Raw genomic sequence first — 21,982 nt, 5'->3', positions numbered from 1 at the left:
GCTACAGAATTTAATAATCCCTGTAAAAATGATTTAGTCAACTGTGAGAAATGTATTTAAGTTAATAATTTGTCCAGTGGTTTCTTTAGCACTTTATTAATAAGTCATTGTGATGGTAAAATATATATATATTTTTATATTGTCTACTTTGGGAAATAGAACAGTTAAAGCATTCTTTCGTCAGTCCTGTCACAGTTTTCTGTTAAGTAAAATTGCCCATAGATTACTATATTTTCATCAATACCCGATGTAGAGTCAGATTCAGGCCAATATCAAATCCAAAATATTGCATTTGTCGAGCTGCCCACAAAGCGATGGGGATTGCCACGTGTTGCAGCACTTCTGTGCCACCTATTAGACTCCTCTGAGAAAGCGACTCGAATATTTTGCCCTTTGTTTGCATTTCATAAGAGTGCACGCAAATGTGCAAATGTGTCGGACGCTCACCTCTGTCCAGCTGCAGATTAGAGCGCGTTCTCAGCTGAACAAAACCGATGTGCTGACTTAGGATGATCGTTAAAGTTTCAACTGTACAACCTGTCTTAGTGCTGCTGCTTATCAGTCCAGTGCTTTTAAAGTTTTAATAGTGATTTGCATTGCAACTATTTACTGTATAGTTAATTTTAAGCAACGTTTTAAACAATGATCATATTTTATATCACATATTATCGTGCATGAGCTTCAGGCTGCTTACATAACACTCCGGGTCATTGACAGGGGAACTTCAAACTAGGCAGTCGAAAAGTGATCATTTCGCCATCTGAGTGTGATGAATGTTTCCTAAATATTTCCACAGATTTCTCGAGTTTCTGCATTTACAAACAAAATACCTGTTGCAATTGTGTCAGTGACCACTGACAGCACTGACTCTAGCAAATCTAGAGTTTAGTTTAAAGGCGAGATTATACTTTCGGTGTCTGCTAGTATCCACTTTGGTCCCGGTGGTAAAACATTTGCCTGTTTCAGATGTGCTTGCGTGTCGTGTGACTGTGTGGGCTCGTCCGGAGAGAATATATATTCCAATGCACCAACTGAGCATGCTCCCCCAGGCGGTGGACTTACAGGAGACTTCAAAGAAGTATAAAAGGAATGACTACTCAGCCATTGAGTCTCCAGCCATTTGTGTCCACAGTGGACTATAATCAAGGCCTAAGAAGTGCTTAAACGGCCAATTAGATTTGACCAAATGATGATCTTTTTTCACGCTTGTCAAGCAAATCACTGGGCTTTTTCAAATTAGCTACAAACTGCAAAGAAAGCAGTCGGTTTAAAGCTAAACATGAAGGATTTTAGGAAGACAACAAAGAGGAACAGCCACGTTTTTCCCCCCTTTCTCCTGGACATTTGGAATATTTTTGTGTTTTTTATAAGCTGTTACAGTTTGCCACAAACCCTTGATAAGAATTTGCTGGCGTCGAAGTGTCAGTTTACGAGATCATTGCTTTTTATGTTTTTTCTGGAATGTACAAATCTCCTTATTAAACACTTATTAAAGGCTGTTTCACCAATATTTAGTGTTCCTAGTAAGTTAGTCCCCGAAGACATTTAAAAATGATTATTTGGATGTATCGTTTATTTCACGTTTTGTTTTTTCTGTTTGGTTTTTTTTCAGCCCTCTTGTTGAGCCATACCACACGCAGGTTGTGCTTTATTGAGCTGGAAATGCGCCATGCTTTTAAACATACACACGCGTGCCGTGGGCTTGGGCAGGTTTAGTTCATGCCAAAAAAACTGTAAAATAAATAAATAAATAAAGACGCGTTGATTTTGGACTTCATCCCCCCTCGTGTCGTGCTAGCGGATGTTCAAATTAGCATGTTCGCATTCAGGCCTGGGTTCTATTATCCTCTCCAATGGGGTTCTTTATAGTTATCAGGGGGGCCGTATTTGAAAGCACGGCTTGTTTTAATACGAGAGTGCAGCCTCGTGGAATGCGAGGAATTCTGTCATTTATTTTCATCTGCGGTTGAAAATTAGAACCTGGAGCACTCGAAGCATGTGATTTCAATTAGAGGAGCTGTAAAAACCTGAAGACATGTAACGGTCAGGCAGACTGGTGTTCTACCAGCACAAGCCATGCTATATCTGCACATGCTTTCCGTGTCCCTGCAGACACTGGCAATAGTGTAAACAACATCAGGCTTCTCTTTGTTTTTAGCCTCTAAATGGAAAACATCAATGCTTTCTGAGTTAATGACGCAAATTATTTTTGTCACTTAACTCTCTGACTTGGTATCAGTGGTACACAGCTTTCCTTGCATGCACAGTGTTTTTAAGGAACTTCGCAGGTAGGTCCTAGGGTTTTTGCCAGTGAACTTCAGGGCCAATGATGACCAGAGTGATAGCCTCTATAACTTGCCAGTCAAGGCAATAGTTTGTATTTCACACCTTTGCAGTGTTTTTGAATGAATGCATGTGGGAATTTGATACATTCAGCATTTCAAAATGAGAAAAAGCAGACCGAGGGAGTTTCTGTCTGTTTGATTGATTTTTTTTAAAAATGAATGCTTAAATGAGTTCATGCACAGGCTAGCTATTTCCTGCAATGCTCTATCATATTCTGGTATTAATCTGAGAGTGTATGTGTGAGGGGAGAGCGTGTTGCAGAGCAGATGAGAAGTAGACTAAGTTATTGATCGCTGTGTGTGAATGAGGCTCTTCAGCTCGCAGAGCACATTTTACTTTCTCTTAATGCATTAAGTAGGAAATAAACATGTCTATGGCTGTCTCTCTCTCGCTCTCTCTCGCTCTCTCTCCCTCTCTCGTGCAGCCATCAGTAGCTGGTAGATAGATAGCAGGATGTTACCTGAGTGTGAGGTTAAATCCATCCCCTAAGTGGTTCCAGTCAACTCAAACTGTACCATTGACTTAGGCAGTCTCACTGTCGTCTGCCTCCTTTTGTACATAGCTTAAGTGATGTTAGATTAAGGCTTACCCCCCACCGTCTGCGTTGCAGGTCTCCTTCAACTTGTTGTGGCTGAAGATAATTTTTACGACTCTCCCTGCATATTTCTGAATTAATCTAAACATCTCAAGTGCCTAAAACCTTTGCGCAATACTCTGCATACAATTCCGAATCCAGGCCATCAGTCCCATTAAGGCCAAAGTGCTTCGGCATGATTAATTAGTTGCTGTCCTTTGCAGCGGTCTACATTTCATGGCGTTGCTGACAGCGGGCTTGAGACGCTTGGTGCATGAATGCTGCAGCTGTAGGATCTCATGTCATTCTGATAATGTATTGCAGTTGGGGTTTTTTTTTCCCTGTTTGTTCAAGCAATTCTACTTCCCTTGGCATATGACTTATTGCCAAACTGTGACACAGGGGCTTCATAAGCAGTCTGTTGAATAGCTTGCTGAGTCACAGCATTTGACTGTGTTGATTTAGGACTGCTGAAGTGCACTGCTGAGTCGGTCTTACACTATCACTGGTGGCTTATGTTGATTGTTTTTTGGGGGGGAACTGGAAAACCTTGATAAGAAATGGAAATTGTTGCACATCAAAATGTATTTCTCTTATTTCCAGAGTTCACCCCCTGGCAGGTAGTGATGCAAATTGACTCTGATGGGACCAACATTATTAAAGAAATAAATAAATAAAACAATTTTAAAAAACGAACATCACGTTGTATTCAGAAAGACTTGAAGTAAGTGATAAAGACCATAAACTCGTCAGAAAAGTGTACACTGAGCTCACAGGCATAATTTCTCATCTCCAGAAGCTTTGCCCATCTTTCACTTACAGTCTCTGATAACTGACTTTTGAACTCCAAATGATGGCCGATTGGTTAATCTGTGCCGAGTATGCAGGAACGTTACAGATTCTGGTGGTGCAACAAGGTCAGTTGACACTCAGCAAGTCATAAAACTGGCAGGATTCAAGGCTAGCATGCTATAGCTGACGGACAGCAGCTGGTGCATTGAAACGTTCCAAGTGGAGCTTGTCCCAGGAGCGCAAGTATGGAGACATAAATAGATCTCTGACAGTAATTGTCTCTGAAAGGGCGTGAGTGCATTTCACGAGGAGTATGCATAGTGTTACACCCATATTTGATAGGCTGTCGTAAGCTGCTAGCCTAGCTGCAGCACAGGTACACATATAAGCACATACTTTCGAAGAACCTCCCTGTTTATTCCAGTGACAGGTGCTGCTTATGGTTTGGCGCTCTCCCTAACAGCACTGACAGAATGTACTTACCATACCACGCTGTGCAGTGTCCTCACACATCCTAAGATGGAATATCTTCGAATCCATCCAGCAATGTCCTTGTGTGGCTTCTTGAGGTTTTTTTTTTCTTTTTTACTGTCTGAAATTAAAGTTGCAGGTTATAAATTATGTTTAAAAGGCACATTGCTTGGTTTTGATTTCCCTAACCATTGTAACTGTTTCATATGATTTTAGTGCTAGCCAATACTTACATCATGCCTTTGATTGTGGCATGTGGAATTTTTTTTTTTTTTTTTAATTTTCCATGTAGTAAATTCAAAAATATTTTTGAAGTGTGTTTTAATTATCGTGATTCTACAAAAAATGTTCAGCACCATATGTGACAGCAAAAACAAAATTTAGCCTCAATGTTTTTTTATTGATTGCATAAACAAAAAAACCCCTGTAGGGCTATTTATACAGTTTAGTTAAAAGCATTCCAAAAAACGAGACACATGTATTCAATTTCTGTCTGTTTCTTTCGTACTCTCCTGATAAAAGACCATTTTCTCTTGGCTGACGAATAGAAAGGGTGTCCTAACTGTCAGAGAGTGACTAAGAGTTTAAAATAACGTGAGGATGAAGTCATGGGGTCAGGCAATACATTGTGACAAAGTGCATGTTGTGAAACAGACCCCCCAAATGCTGTTTTTGGCATGTTAAGTGGGGGGAATTTTTCCCTAATTAGATAAAAGCTGCTTTTTTTTATTAGCCTTCAACATTGCTAAACAAGAATGCTGCAGTCATATATCAAGTCCTAAATACATATTGTTTTTGCATAAGTGAATTATTGCATCTAATTTTGGTTTTGGGGTTTTGCAAGACCCGGCCATATGGGGTCCAGGGGGAAATCTGTGAGTTATTTCAGCGGTAAAGCTTTAGATGGTCAACCTCACTAATGGGAAGTTGACTACAGCTGCTATAGATCGGTATCCAGCTCTCTGTCACCACTATGTACTCTAAGTGTGGATGGCATTGATTGGTACATTACATTGTACTGCATATGTATGTATGCTTTACTGCCAACATAAATAATTTCTTTAGGGAAATGACAAAAGTGAAGGGCAGGGTTTATTTCAGCGGCAACATATTTCAGATCATTCAGTAATTTGATGTATTCACTTCACAGTAATATGCATTTAAGATTAATTATGGACTTTAGCTTGGAGCAGTGGGTTTTTGTAATATGAATTTAAGTGGAGACGGTCCTCACTGTACATCTTAAGTGACAAAATTACCACCTAGGGTTTGGATGCTTTTAGTCTCCGTAAAAGCATGTTGAAGTTTACTGATAAATAACTTAAAATATTCTCACACACACCATAAGCTTAGTGTTGTCTTAGTACTTGCTTGTCCATACGCTATCACTGAAAGCGGCCTTCTGAGTCCTGTGATCTGCTTTGTGTTAATGTTGTAATTTTCATGTCTCTCTCACACACACATTCCTCCTTAAACATCTTGCCTTACTCAGTCTCACCAGGACCTTTTTCTATCCAAAACGAGTTTTTCACCAAATTTGCGAGAATGCATTTCAGAGTTATCGAATTGGTTTTGGTGATAATACTGCAGTGATGCTGGAAGATCATTCACAAAATGATAGGTGGTATTCATTAACTATGATTCGATTCTTTTAGCACACTGTACTCTTTCGACTCAATTTATTTGAAGCGTATCTTCAGTTAAAGCGGATAAATTGAAGGAACCAAGGAGATGATTTTATTTTTCCGTGGGGTTAAATATGTTTATTTAATAAGGTAGTATTTTTTTTTAACTAGTATCCAGAAATAAACTAAAAGAATTTACTGGTACTGTTATGATTTTACAGAAAACATGTATAGCCACATTTGCTGACTTGTCTCAAAAAAAAAAGGAAATACTGAAAAACAGACAACCGTTCCAGTTCCTGGAGGGGTTGATTTGATCAAACTCAGTAGTTCATGTTTTGTTTGGCATGAATTGCTCCCCAGTTCTCTGATGCATTTATCCTCATCCTTTCAACCTATTTGACTTTCACGCATAATATGTCAAATTTCTTTTAACAAATGTAGTTTCTATTTTTTTTTTTCAGTACGATCTTTTTTTCAGTTCCCTTTTACAAGTAAAAATGGGGGGAAAAAAATTCTTCTTATTAATTCTCAGCGCTTTCTCACTTCCTGGTTGTTGTGAAAACACTTTTAAATGACTTTTCTTAGAAATTATCAGATGATTTGGGGGTTTTTTTCCAGATAAAGGAGAAACAAAGTAATGAACGTTTTACACATTACATACTTTATTGCTGACTTTCATTTGTTATTTGTTGAAAGAGAAATCTTTAAATTGAGGTATTGTTATATTACATATCAACATGCTGCTGAATTGGTTGACTTACATACATATACATTAATGACTTTTTTCTGTTCAGGTAAAATATTCCAGCCATGCTACATTAGTAGATTATTTATCTGTCATTGATTGTATATCGGTAACACAGATTACAGCACCGTCTGACACTGAAACAGTTAACACTTCTCTTTAGATGAAATAAAGGTTTTGTCGTAATTTTCTATTGCTCTTTAGTTGTATGTATGTGTGCGTGTGTGTCCGCAAAAAACAAACACTTTGTACAATCTATTTTCATTAAGAAACGTTGATAATTAAAAACTATTGATAAAATTAGTGCTTTCAGCTTAATTGTGTCTGGATTTCTTTCATAAATATGTTACTTTTGTTGTAGGAAAGTTCTCTTTGGAAAAAAATGGATCAGTTGCTTCTGTTAAAACACAATGTAGACTACTGTGTGGTTATACTTGCTGATTACACGGTTACATTCAGAAGCATCCATCCCTTAACAAAAAAATGGTTAGCTGTAAAGTTGGTTCGTTGTTCTTTAAAGGTTTTTTTCTGCCCTGTGTGTTGGCGTTGTTGATCCACTTTGGTATTGACATTAAAGCACGGGTGTGCCTTCTGGATGCCGTACAGTGCTTGAGTTTTGGACATTAATTTTACACTGTGAATATTAAACTAAACCTTGCCCTGTTTAATCTGTGTTAATGCGCTTAAAGTGTTCTGTAATGACTGACCAGTCTTTGTCTTTGCTTTTACCTGCAGGTTCAGGAGAGGGATGTGGAAAGATAATTCAGCGATTTCCCAAAAAGGACTGGGAGGGAACAGCTTTTCCTCAGGGGGTGGAAATGGCAAGTCATGATACCTACTTCTGCACTCACAACAACTCAAAATGGGCTCAAGGGTTCTAAAAGTTGCCATTCAGCCTTAATTCTTTGTAGCATAGATTCAACAAGGGGGTGGAAACATGGCTCAGAAATTCTATCATCATTGATACAAGGCAGGATGGATTCATGTTTTCATGTAACACTGCACCAAATGCTAACCCTACCGTCTTAATGTCACAGCAGAAATATCGACTCACCAAACCAGACAAGATTTTCCCATTTTTTAAAATTGTCCTATTGTGCTGAGCCCTTTGAAATCGTAGCCTCAGTTCCCTGTTCTTCCGCTACTACGAGCCGTCTGGTTCAGTGTGGTTTGATGTGTTGTACATTCAGAGATTCTCTTCTGCATACTTTGGTTGTAACAAGTGTTTGAGTTACTCTTGCCATGCTGTCAGCATAAAAGCAGTCTGGCGATTCTCCTCTGACCTCTCGCAACAAAAAGGCATTTTCACCGCAGTACTTTAGATAAACTGAGCTTTTATGAGTAATGAGGGGGAAAAATTTAGAAATTTGACCCTTCCTTTGGCCTATTTTACCACTACCTCTACACGTCTCATTAAGAGAACTGTGATATTTCACCTTTAGTGTACACTTGTTTTGTTTGATAGAGTTAATTCTGATTGAATGGCATGTAAATATTTCCATCTTTATTGTGACTAACGATTGTGCTGTTTGAAGTGCTGACCCCACTTAGTGTTTAACGGTGGACCTTGTTGAATAACACTGCATGCTTCCTGATTCAATGTTAGGAAATGTGTTCTGTGTAAAGCGCTGGATCATAAGAAACATTTGTCACAGGGAAAAAAAGAAATCTGAAGTATTTTCAGCGTCAGATGACAGATTACACCCCAGGGAATTTTCTCTTGCCCTTTGGAGCTTGTGTATCAGATATTGGCATTTCCTGTTTCAGCTAAATTGTTTACTCCAGTTTGTTTAAACCCTTTTCGCGGTCGTTAATTGGGTAGCCCCTTTCGTCTCCTTTTCACATTTTGCCCACCCTGCTATCTGGTCTCCATTTCTGATTCTCTCTCCAGCTTCCTGTTAAGTCATGTTAAGAGAATAGATACTAGCTTGTTCCCCTCCTTTTTTTTCTTTTTCTTTTGCAGGGTGACTAAGGGGTCTGTGACTGGGGGTCTGTTTTCCTTATATGGACAATGAAATGGATGAACAAATATTTGCTTCTCAGCACTGGGAAAACTGTCAATCTCTGGGGTAACATTAGCAGTTAACAGTATCTTACTGCACAGGACACGAGCGCCTGCGTTATATCTGTTTTGTTCATTTATATTAGCTACTGCAGATAAGCTTTTAATGACTAAGCTAAATAGTTCAGGCAGTCAGCAGGGAGGGAAAACAGCAAAAGGACTTTGCATCCAAACGCAGTACTTGCACAGGATGCTGTCCAGCTCATCTGTACATTGTTTCTTTTTTCTTTTCTTTTTTTCACTTCTCCGAGGCAGCGCCTGCTCTCCTCAGTGCTTGAATTGAATGTAACAACCAGACGGTTGCACAGCTTTGTTGCCAGATTTCTTCTTTTTCTGCAAAACAATATTAAGTTTTAGGTCATGCATAATATGGTTGATCCATGTGTTTTAAAATAATATCAATAATAAAATAGTTGGTACTTTGAGAATAAAGCTATGCCGCCCACTTTGAGACTTCTTTGTTTTTGGACATCAGTCAAATGAAAAGTAGCCTCCTTTGATAATCAATAAAATATATAGCCTCAAGACTTTAAATAATAGTGAAACTTTCAAAAATTGACCAGTTTCAGTTCAATTTTGACTAAAGTTCAGCTGCAGGTCAAGCATTTTTTTGTGAGTCAAAGGCACACTGCGCCACAGGTTTCAGACCCCTGCTTTATAAGGGAAAGATCACTGAAAATCAATACTCTATGTTCTGACTCATCTCCTGTATCTTGTCATGAAAGTCATCATTGCCAGGACGAACGCATCAATGGGGCCAGAGAGGTCACTGCATGGTTTTACAATGTTTGACTCGTGCTACGATCACATGCAAAACTCAGGTTTTATCTTTTTATTGCATTTTGGTAGGGTGTAACGTTTGGAGCACACCTGCTCTTCATCAGACCAACTTCTTCCTGATTGTCCTCTGATGGAGAGCAGGTGGACGCCAAACGTTACACCCTACCAAATGCAATAAATATATAAAACTGCTCTGCTCTTGTCAGTGTGTTTCATACATATTTCAGCCCGTCACCTGCCTCACTTTTTGGTGTGGATCTGCATGTATTTTTCCTATCTTGTGACTCATGCTACGGCCTTTCGCTGCCACCAGATCTCAGCCCTCTTGAACACTTATGGAAGATTTTGGATCACATCTGTTATGCAGCTTTCTCCACCCCATCGCCATCATCAAAACACCAAATTAAGTGAATATTTCGTGGAAGAATGGTATTCAGCCATCCGGAAGGGTTTCAGGGAGATACTCTATGCCAAGATGCATTAAAACTGCTCTGTCAGGGTTGGTCACTCGACACCTTGCTAAGACACTCTTTTGTTTTTTGTTTTGTTTTTTTTTCCTTAAAATTGTGGCCCTTCTGTAACTTGACCGCACACATGTTGCATAATGTGGGTCAGATATCTATGCCAAGATAAACTTAGTTTATGCAAACATTTGGCATTCCACAGAAAGTCATGTTTAGATGAGGTAATTTTTTCACTATGATGGAGTCTTTTATGAACTGGAATGTATAATTTATTCTTTTCATATAATATTTGAAGATTTAAAAATTTAACATTACAGTTCTGTCTCCGTCTTTTAGATGATTTACGAATTAAGGTTTTTGATTAAACGATCACTGATTAAACGATGGCTGAAAGGTATTATGGCTGCAGCTGAAATCTTTGGGATCTCTGTCACGGTTAAAGAGACGCTATTATTCCAAGACTTTTGTTTACGCAGCGGTATTTATAAGGCAGATGAGGACAAGTGAGGCTGTTATTCCGCCACAAATGGACATATTGTGAGTGGGCGGTTTGAATGGCATGCTGGCGTCTTCCTGTGTAACTAACTGAGTCTTGCTGGTGGCCGACAGGAATGTCTCATTGGGAGTCATTATTTAGATACGAGCAACCATGTGTCATGCAAAAAAGCGCAATGTTCCTCAAAGCCGACAAACGGCATCGGTGACTGGCGTAGCTCAAGTAAATGAAATGAAGAGAATGTGTCTAGACTGGCGAGTTGGGTTTTTTTTTTTCTTGAGTTCAAACCCTAGTTTACTGTAAGTGCGTCTGAGAAAAAGAAACCAAGGTGGCTCTGTTTTCTCTGCATCATCCCTCAAGTATCCTGTCACGGATTCATCGAGTTTAAATATAGCAACACTGAAACACGTTTAGCTGAATCTATTTAGTGGTTCCAGATGTCATCGAGGACCCGCATAGCATTCTTTTTGTGCTTGTGTGGGTGTGTGAATTTTTATCTTTCCGGAGTGATCCCCACCAATGCTTCTTCATTATGTGTCAGCCTGGACTCAAATTAAGACATACTGCAATCCCCAGTTTGCAAAGAAAGCATAGGGATGATGTTTCTCACTAAAGGCACTGAAAAAGGACGGGGGGGGGGGTTCTCTTTTTTTGCAAAAATCACATTTTGTACCTCGAAGATATGACAGTATTTGCAAGTTTAGAATGGACTGTTGAATAACATGTTGAATAGGATTCATATGTTCAAGTCTTTCAAATCTTCTTGATTAGAAACAAACAAAAAGAGCACCCGGAGGGGTAAGCAAGGACAGGAAAGAGGGGGTTGTTCCAGAAATTAACTTTCCTACTATGTTGTGTGTGACAAACTTTGGTCAAGGGCCAAATGACTGAAATTCCAACTTTGAAGCTTTAATGAAGATACACCATAGTGTTTAACAGACCCACTCAGCAATTTGCATTTTGGCCCTGTTTTGAGCTGGTATGTAAACCATTATTATTTGCAGATTTTCTCCACTCCATGAAAAAGAAAATTGCTTTTTACAAACACTAAGGAGCACATCAGTGGATGAAGCTGAGCACGAAAAGCATTTTGCGGTCGCAACAGGCCCCCAGCAGACTAAATAACCACAGATGAGGAATGCACCAAGAAAAAGCGTTTACAACTTGCGCTCGGAAAAATGTGTTTCTAATCTTTGCAGGCAAGTGATGATGATAGGAACCAGCCCAAGAACTCATCTGGTATGGATGAGCCAGGTCTGTAGATGGAGGTCAGTGCACCTAGTACATTTCCATCACCTCGCCTTTCAGAATCCGGGCACATCCTCATGCTATACTGTAAATTAGCTAACTTTGAAGGTAGTGCAACTTTAGGACCCTGTAGGAGTTTCTCAATCAAAAAAAAAATGTTTTATTTATTTATTTGTTACCAAATTTCAGCAATAATAATTACTATCTGGGTCATTAGCAAATAAACAGAAGTAACAATTTTTCCTTAAAGGGTGATTTTTTTTTCCCAATATGTTGGTAGAAACAAATTCATGTTTGGTTTTCGTTAACTTTTCTGTGAAGGACTTCACTGAGTCGTCATGTGACAGAAGCTAGCTAAGCAGAAGGTTGTAAATATGACTGACACAGCGATGCAAAGGTTAACCTGACTCCAATGATTATGCAGAGGGCTAAATGTGGCTCCCCATGTGATTATTGATTTTTCGTTTATTCTGTTCAAAATGAATGTGGTGAGCTATAATAAGTCTAAGGCTGCTTATTTTCATATTTCTAGAGCAATTTACTTGCACGCAGCTAGCCCATCAGCATATTCAGTTATCCAATTGGTCCTCTTGTGGTTTTAGACATGCATTTAGAGATGCTGGCTTATTTAAGCCAAACAGGGAAAAGACCTATTCATTGGCAATTAAAAAAAAAGCCTGGTCTTACAGTAATAGGTAGGGAAATGTGTTACCAATTAACTTTATGTTTAATAGTTACAGCCCTTGCTGGTCAGTGCCAGAAATACTTAGTTTAACGAAATATTTATTCATTCATAAACTAAAGTTTATGAATGAATGAATGAATGAACCTGTTATGTTCAAGATGTTAAAGCATTACCGAGCACTAGTCCTGCTGGGCAGCAGTACCGTCAGAGTATTACTTTGGCGAAAATGAAGACCGTCTGGTATTATTTTTGAACTACTGAGTTTGCTTGTCTAATTGCAAGCACCCTTTAAATCTCAGTGCATGTTAAGGGCCATAAGCTGCTCATAGTTGTTGACACCATGTTGGTATCAAATTAAGTTTTTTTTTTTATTCTTCCTCTGTTGTTCGCCTCTCAAAAAGCCTTCTGCTTCCGACAGGCACTCTTTCCTTTCTTGTTTTATGGGCTCTATTAATAGTACTTGTAAAGTCTACACTGTCAGACAACCACATGGAGTTAAAGCTGTTTGATCTGATCTATCTATTTGTGAACAACAAACACAAAAGCTTGTCCAAGCTTGCTTTTGCTGGTTAAAGTGCAAAGTGCTGGTTAAAGTTGTAATTTATGCCTGCAAATTTCACCTTAAAAACCTTGATGTCTTCTACCTGCGCCAGTTTATGATGAAAAGGTTTCTCTCTGTTGTTGTTGTTTGTTGTACAAATGGTACATAAAAGAAATCAAGTCTGTTAAAACCGATTCTAATGATCCCATTCAGACAGCCTTTATTTCTCTTTTCAACGGGTACGAATACAGGCTGCTCACTGTAATTGAAATATCAATCATGAGTTATTAATTATGCACGTTTAAAAAAAATCATTATGTCATTACTGGCTGCTTAAAAAAAAAATCTGTTGCTAAGTAAGATGACGTTCATGTCAAGAAAAAAATTCAAGATTCTAGTGATTAAAAAGATCTTGATGACAGACATAAAAAGAGAGAGGACATTTATTATTTTGCTTCTAACGACACAGACGTTCTGGTAATTGGTTTCAAAGTGTTCTTGAGCAACAGGTTTCCAGGCTTATGAAGGTCAGTCAAGCATAAAAAAGGCACGTAACTCAATGCATAAACCAGTGTTGTGTCTACACATAACAGGCAGCTTAGCAAAGAACCAGTTCTATCCCTGCTAGTAATAAAGTGTAACAACACATCGTTTATTCCCATGTATTTTATTTAATCTATAAAAAAATGCCAAAGATAACACAATGAGTGTCTGCAGCTATCTATAAAACACGGTGGAGGCTCTGTCATGGTTTGCAACTGCATTCCAGCCAGTGCTGCTGGGGAGCTTTGCTCTAGTTAGCTGTGAGAGCAGCACATGTGGACATTGACCAATCAGCTGAAAAGAAGAAAAATCTGGTCAAAATTCGTACTTGCAAGTTGAAACTCGCACACAAGTGAGGTATCTTGAGCACAAAGTTTTACACATAGTTTTTTCCTTTGTATCTGTAAACAGACCTACAAAAGAAAATTGTAACTTGTGCAATTATTTTTTTACAAACTCAAATCTTTTTTACACAGACAGAAACTCTCATCTGTGGATGCACAAACATAACATTTTGAGATATTTTGGTTTACCAGGTTACAAAACTCAGTTCACAGCTACGCAGTCTGATTTACAAGTACAAAATATTTATGATCACAATTTGAGCCCTAATCTTGTCAAAACTGATGGACTTGCAAAATTGCAGGGTAGGTAGAATTGCATTAAAGTAATGTAAGATTTGGATCCACCATGTGATACCATGACGAAAGGGTCTGATTAGCAACTGCTTTATTTTTTTAGCATAGCAATTATCCCAAACATACTGCTAATGCAAGCTGCAACTGACTTTTTAAAATTGTCAGTCATGGATTGGCCTCCCCTGAGCCTATATTTCAACATGACTAAAGCAGTGTGAGATCATCTTGATAAAATGGAACAAAAGGCAGCTAACATCCAAAGAAGAGTTTTGAATGTCCTTCAAGACACTCATAGAACTATTCCTGCAGACTACTTTGAAAAATCCCAAAAAAAGCTTACTTAAAGGAATTCAAGCTGTGTCATAGATTAAAGGTAGTCATGGCAAATATTGACTTTCAGGCTCCTTAGAATTGTACAAATGATGTTTTTGTTTTTTTATTTCCATTTATGCTCTCGGATGTTTGAATGAATCACTTGCATTTTCCTAGCAGTATATAAAGAAGTCAGGGGTGGCTCAAGACCTTTGCACAGTCCTGCACGTACAAATCATTATGTTTTGTGTACACGGCAAAATCCAATCAAACCGAATACAAAATCAAGACCAGTCTAGTGGGAAGGGTTGCTGCCATTAAAAAACGTACGGAGTGATTACCTCATTTCAATTACGCATTTTTTAGGCTGATGAGACTGGTCTCTTACAAAAGGACAGTTCTACCATCCACAGTGTATGAGAGGTCACGTAATAGTTTGACGAGCTTGTATTCTATCACATGCTATGGCCTCCAAAGTGACCAGATTACCACCTAATTTTGGATTTTGGAGTACTGCAGCATCAAAACACCAATATCTTTCAGAAGAATCCCTTCAACAGAGTTTCACAGGATAACTGTCAAGGTGCACTGGTTTAGTGAGTAGCAATGAGTAGGGACCTGTCACTTTATTTACACACTTTATCTTTTTTGTTTTGTTTTTTTTATCCTCCCATTTTTGGCTGATCTCTGACTTGACCACCTGGTATTAGTTTGGTTGAATAAAATTATTTAGAGGCCCATAAAAAATCTCTTATATAATACTTTAACTCAAGTGACATTATCGTCCCCTGAGAGTGACATACACAATACACTGTGCAATAGAAATGGATAGGTCTTTGTGTTTATGCTCGACTTGGCTTTCCATCTGTTTATGTGTGTTGGGTGAGGTGAAGTATCTTAACAACTATGCCCGAGAGGTCAAACACATTCCTAAGCACCACAAAGTTCAGTGTTGAACATGAGGGTGAGTCTATTACATGTAGCCTGCAGACAATGTTCTGTCAACAGACTCATTCCTGCTGTCTCCTCTGTAATTCCCGGTAGGAAAACAAAGCATCTCCTCAGAAGATGTAGCCTCAAATCAGTGTCCTTTGATCATGTGCTAGGCACAGGGTTCACCACATTGCACTCAGTTTGGGGCTCTGCATTTTATGCAAAAGGTCGAAGTGAAGTTTTAGTGATATATAATTCAGTGCTGCAATAATTAGTCAGTTAGTGAGAAATGATTGTCGGCAGATGTAAGAATTGCTTATTCCTTAAAATAATTTATGAAATAATAAAAATATTTGCGTGTCCCAGCCCTGGTATGTGCTTCAATGTGCATTTTTATTGTTTTTAGGTTTCTGACTGATTGGAAATAATTATCGTGACCTCAGGGGGCATTTTTTTCTTCCCATTTTCCACAATTAATTTAATTTTGGCTTTAATTGCATCGTACTAATACTTTCCACAGCAATAATTTCCTTAAATTGGTAAATGAAAGACATGTACACAAATGGCGCCTACAGTGTCGCAATCAGTCAAGCCAGCATGAAAGTGCCTGAAGATGTAGCATTACAATAAATATTCAGACGACATTATGGTCTCACACTAGCCTGAGTCATCTCTGCTATGCATTTTCGTGGTCCTTAAAACTAAAATTAGATGTTTTCTTGATTGACACGAGGGTCAGTCTGTCACGCTGAGGTGAAGTGTTAGTCTTCCTCATCTCTCCACAACTCTACGTCTCTGCTGTTTGCCCAAAGTTGAATTTTCTCATCCCACTGACCCAATATAGTGGTCAGTGGTAAACCTAAATTCATTATTCAAAACAGTCCTTGAAAACAATGTTGACAGGATATGCAGTATATGCAGCACATCGGGGCTAAAAGTAACTATGATATAAATGACTTTGTCAGGCGGTTTGTTGGGATGTGGAGTTATTGCAGCAAATACAGTTTTAACCTTTTAACCTTTTTTCCCCTTTACAAGCCTGTGGTTTGGTTAGCATTTGTCCCAACGACACATTATTTTGTTACTTAGTAGTTTTATGCAGGGCAGTGATACTAATACCATACCTCTGAAAATACTTAATTCCATAGGCATTTTAAGCAGTATGTGTACCAAGGATGGTTGTCAAAAAAAAGATACTTTGTTACTAATTGATACTAAAAATTCACGGATCAGATTAGATACTCCTTTACTCATTTGTAACAGTATTGAAACCAAAAGCCTCTAGCTAACACTCAGCCCCTCCCCTCACTAGCAGCTGAACACATAAACAGTAGCACAACAAACTTGGCAAAGCATCTTACAGACCAACACCCCAGTCTTTATGAGGAATTTTATGAAGTCAAGCCCAGTTATCATAAACTTCCCTGTCCAGTACATACTTTAACATTAGCTATTTAGCTATGTGTAATTAGCTGATAGCCATGTAAGGCATCCGTTAAGTAAGGTAGCATGCACTGTAGCAGCTAGTGATGTGGGTGCTGCGGATAAAAGATTATCAGTTGGTCAGTTCTGACCATCTGCAGTGTTAATCACAAGACATAGTGTTATATTAACTGGATACCTCAATTATTTTTGTTAAAGGGTGTTATGCTTCTGAAAGTCCAAGATTGAAATCAAGAAAGGTTTACTAGCAACAAAACTAAATCGGTGACAGCCTACCTTAAAAACTCCAACTGACTTTTCCCTTTTTTGTCTCTCTAGCTACACCTGTGATTTCTAAGCATCTCAGAAATCAGTTTGTCTATCCAAGCTGTGGTTTTGCATTGGATATGCTTCGATACTGAGACAAGGTCTAACTTCCAACACTGAGTTCTAAAAAGTATAATTGCTATTTTATGAACTTCTTGTGCTTTTGGAAATTCCTTGTTTCAGTTTACAAGTTGTAGGAATTGTAGTGCATATGGTGCTCTCTGAGGCATTGCAATTAGTGTCCTGCATCCAAACAACACTAAATCACATGTGCTCCTACAGTAGGCTAATCCAAGGCTAGCTGATAACAGAGAGACACTAGGATAAATTGGAAAAGAGTTACTGTACTCTGTGTTCTGTTGTTGAAAAGGCTGTATTTTTTTTTTTCCCGTGGCATATACAGTAAATGCAAACACACAGAGTACCTGCATGAAATGCAGAGAAGTACATGTACTGTAGCAGCTTATGATCTTACAACAGAGATTTTTGGGATTTTTTTTGTTTCTCTGCTTGTTGCTGTTCAAACATGAAACTTCAGGGCCCATCTTCCTTTAAAGGAATGTGACCTGACTTGACCAGACTCACATGTGTCATGTCTCTTGTCTAGAACTTTAACTTGTTGAACTCTTGCTTTTCCTCCAAATCCCTGCTGTAATGAGGAACAAGGCTTCACTTCCAGAAAAGATGCTCAAGTTATTAGAAAAATGTGAACTGCAAGTTTCATGTGTGGATAGTTTATGTCCACTGGGCCAGAGTACAAATGGTGAAATTTAAAATATGGTTTTAATTAGAGATATTCTCAGGAAGACGAAGTCTTGGACCTGACTGCAGCAAGACCCCCTTAAGTAAAAATGTTCCTTGAAATCATAGTGAAACTCAAATTTAGTCCACTGCACAAAAAAAAAAAAAAAAAAAAAAATTTCTCTGCCGATCCAGTAGAGTTGTTACGATATCTGCCACTGTTTCTTTTTAGTTGCTGGTAGACTTTTCTCCACTTCAATTTGGGACTTTAAAAGAAGTCTAAAATATTTTAGACACCCTCCTGGTGAAAGTACACTGCTACAACATCACCCAACACACAAACAAACAGGCTCTTTAAGTCTTATGTTTAAGGTTAAAATGTTCACTGTAAGTATTTGTTTTCTTGTCATCTTGCTCTTGTCCTGCAAAGGACAAGAAGAAGAAAAAAAACTCAATGGAAGTGTTTTTCAACTGGCAGAATCATGTAGATGTGCTTTACAGTGACTAAACAATAGCAACCACCTTAAATCTGGAATTGATTTTCAAAGCAAACTCCTCCCATACTCGTTGTTTTCTTTTGACTGTTATTTGTGGCTGAAATATATAAGACTAATATTAACTGTATTGCCAGTTCTACTCACCTCATAGAGCTTGGCAATATGGCTAAGAAAAATCTGACCTTGATATAATATGATATGATAAAGAGACTCAATATTTATTTGTAAGACAACAACCCCCATTTTTGTGCATGAATAAAAAGAATTTAACAAAAGGAGTACAGTATAAGAGCTGTGCTGTGCTCAGCCATGATAACAGTGGTATGCCGGGTGAAGTTTCGACCCTTATGGGAAGTAGGTGACTCCTTTACCAGCGCTAAGCTGCAGTTGTAGTGCAGCATATTAAGGTTCAGAGATCTGCCACAAAGTGTCTCGATAGAAACTGTTTGAGAAAAGTTATCAAAAAATTGCATGCCTGTTTTTTTTCTGCCTCAGAGAGGCAATAAAGACCCAGATTGTCCAGTGTTATATTGCATAGCCTCTCCACCCATCTAGGAGCCAAGATAAAAGTAAAGACACTTCACAGGAAAGGTAACATGAGTGCACACACAGCGATTAGAAAGAGAGCCCTAGAATGTTTTTTACTGATAAAATATAGTCAATTAAAAACACAAAAACATGATAACTTGTTTAGCATTGTTCAAGAATATTCAATATTCCAACTATGGTAATGTAGTATATAAAATAAAAATGATCTACTAAATAGCAACTAATATAGCGATATCTATGTCATATACATACGTCCATCTCTACAGGTTGGGCAATATAATAAGCACAAATGAAAGAAGCCTACTCCGCTTTACTGTCTTAAAAATCTCTTTTAATGCATCAAGTGTCTTAAAGTTTAAGATTTTAGCAAAGCATGACTGAAGCTTTTTGTCTCATATCTAACCAGAACACCAAAGCTGTTTTGTTAAACCTCCTAGCATCTGGGCTTAGGTCAAGTTCAGTTCACTTGAGAGAAGACTCACCCTTTCAGCTATGTGGGGTCATTTATCTAACCTCTCTGTTGGTTGGATAAGCAAAACATGACAAAGCTTTACTGCATTGTTCATAATCAGCAGGCCTTGTTAGTCCGATTTAGGCTCATTGCCAAATAACTGACTTATGAAAGAATGAAACCTAATTATATCACCTTATGGATTGGCTCATGTGTGACATGTCGCGCTGCACGTCAGTCTTCTGATGTTTGTAAAACTATGAGAGAGAAACTAAACAGTGCATTCCAAATAGCAGGAAGCCCTTCCAGCTAGCGGGAGAATGGGACCATGTGTACATCAGGAAGATCCACAGATGAGTAATCAATGGTTTATGTGCCAGTGAAGCTAAACACATCAGGAAACAAAGCTGGAGTTGTCAAGCAGGCAGGACTTTCCATGATATGAGCTAACCAGGAAATGGGAATACACAGGATGAAATCGAGCCACGGTACACAGGAGAGCACACATACTTTTAGATAAAATACAGGCAGAGCTTTTTGACTTGTCCACTTAACAGAAATGTTATTTCCTAATCGACTTCAAGTTTGAGAATAACATGGAAAGCCTCCTTCCGAGCAAACAATAGATGAAAGTGATGATGGTTAATAACAATCTCACGTGCCACTGGGACCTAAGCAAAAACAATAGCAGTGAAATGGTGCCAGTTTTGGGATGCCACGGCTATCCTGAACCTTTCCTACCACCCACATGCTTGCTCCAAACATTTCCCTACGTGGTTACATGTGAATGAAAGTTGCTAGTAAATATGTGAATGACTACTTGATGATGACTACACCAGTGGCTGGTGACATTGCTTATAACTGCAGAGTCCCTTACTTCCCCTCACTTGTGAATTCTACTTATGTGCCTTAAATATTTATCTTTGAAATATCTCTCTATCACTCTCAGGGGTGCTGAAATCAGTCTCAGCGTTGTGCTTTTCAAACATGATTTTCCAGCAAAATATTCCTATAATAATCTGAACTCCCTGTGCTGAACTTGAACACATTTGAAATTTCAGGTGAAAAAATACTGAAAATAACGTGGAAAAGCCTCATTCCAGTCACAGAATAATATGTTGCATGAATTCTTGTTTTTTTTTTTTTTTTTGTAGCCTAGGAAGACTTTTGGGGCTCTATGCATAGCTCTGCTAGGTGGTTGATAAACTCTGGTAGTCTCTGTGGGTTTAAAGAGCAGCATGTCGTGTAGGGAACGTGGTTGAATGGTCACACCCACAGTTTATACAGCATCTTCACTATAAAACCAAACTTGCAGTCAGCTGGAAACAACGGTTTCCAGCTGATTTTGTTCTGGTATAAAGGAGGATAAATATTACCATTAACCCGCAACCCACCATCTCATATGGTGCCTGTATCATCACTATCCATAAAACCTCATACAGGATATGGACAGTGCATGTTTGGTAACCCTACAACCGTGCTTTCACGTTTCAGCCCCAGAGGTTGCCGGTTGCTTGGGTAGAAAAGGAGATCTGAAGTACGTCACAGATATCATCTCTTGTTGTTTTTTGAGAACAACACAGATTCTGTAGCAAGTTTATTTCTTAATAATAATCATAATAATAATAATGATGGTAATAATGCAGTACACTGAGTCTTGGGTCTTCTGTGCCAGGCCAGTAATAAAATGTTTTGAGGGTGAAAAAAAGACTCGGATAGTTAAATGTTAATTTTTTTTTTAAAGGTTTTGTATGAGTTGGACAGTTTTTTTTTTTTTTTCTTGCATAATCTTCTCAATAGGACACCTTGCAGTAACACATTATTTTCTAAAACAATAACCCTTATCATGTTTTTGTCACAGTTAAACTTTTGTGAAGCTTTTGTTGGCATGTGTGCTCTTGTGTTACTCACAGGGAAGTTAATTGGATACCTCTGTGTTACACATGCACACTTAAACACACTGACATGTACTTCGCAGTTTTGCATTTACTCCACGCACTGCATTAGTGTATAGTTAGGAGAGGAACAAAACATGTTGTGGTTGGAGCACAGCAGAAGTGAGAGCAGAACCTATGGTGAGTACTGATATTTAGCCAGGGCCCCTACAAGGCAGTGGAGGAAGCACCTGTTACAAAGCTATTATCTTTCTGAGCTGGACGGCCATTGTACTGATCGACAACATCAGGATAAAGCTGTTTACCCTGCTCTTTCATGCATCGCTCCATGTGCTCAGAAATGTGTTTTGATGTTTCGTGTTTACTTTTTACAGATAACCGTAACAACCATGTTTACCTACCCTTGGGTTAAAAAAAAAGGGCTGTAGTAATTTGGTGCTTTAAAACCTAAAAATAAGGCCCATTACAATTATTCAGTCCATCTGTTTTTATATGCATATACAGGCTCACGTGTCTCTACACAGCACCAGCAAAATAAAAAGTTCAGGAGAGGAAATCACAATGGCCAACGGAAATATCCTCCTCCTGATTAATGTAGCCCTCCCCCACATGCTCATTATGCACATAGAGACAATGATTACAATTAATATTTATGTGATATTAGTAGTGATTTATTTAATGCCTTAATGGGACATCAAACTAAACTTTTGCCTTGATTTGCATAGTGTTTGCAGTCACACTGACAGCAAAATCCTTAAAATCATCCACCCCCTAATTTTAAGCTTTTGTTTCCCACTTTCTAATTTTAGTCTCCTCGGTGTTCCTGTCATAAAGGATACTGT

At 38.4% G+C, this 21,982-nt stretch overlaps 1 protein-coding gene across 3 annotated transcripts in view; it reads left to right on the top strand.

Moving 5' to 3' along the window:
* Nucleotides 1–21,982, top strand: part of sbf2 (SET binding factor 2) — a 119,017-nt gene that overhangs the window by 23,138 nt on the left and 73,897 nt on the right. For all 3 annotated transcript variants that reach the window (XM_039610550.1, XM_031735931.2, XM_031735930.2), the window contains exon 2: nucleotides 7,292–7,377. In XM_039610550.1, the coding sequence (XP_039466484.1) occupies nucleotides 7,375–7,377 (3 nt within the window). In that variant the 5' untranslated portion in view covers nucleotides 7,292–7,374. The remainder of the gene's footprint in view (nucleotides 1–7,291; nucleotides 7,378–21,982) is intronic.

This window comes from Oreochromis aureus, linkage group 1 (genome assembly GCF_013358895.1).
Source record: "Oreochromis aureus strain Israel breed Guangdong linkage group 1, ZZ_aureus, whole genome shotgun sequence".
NCBI classification, from domain to species: domain Eukaryota; kingdom Metazoa; phylum Chordata; class Actinopteri; order Cichliformes; family Cichlidae; genus Oreochromis; species Oreochromis aureus.
This window is presented reverse-complemented; position numbering and strand designations above follow the sequence as displayed.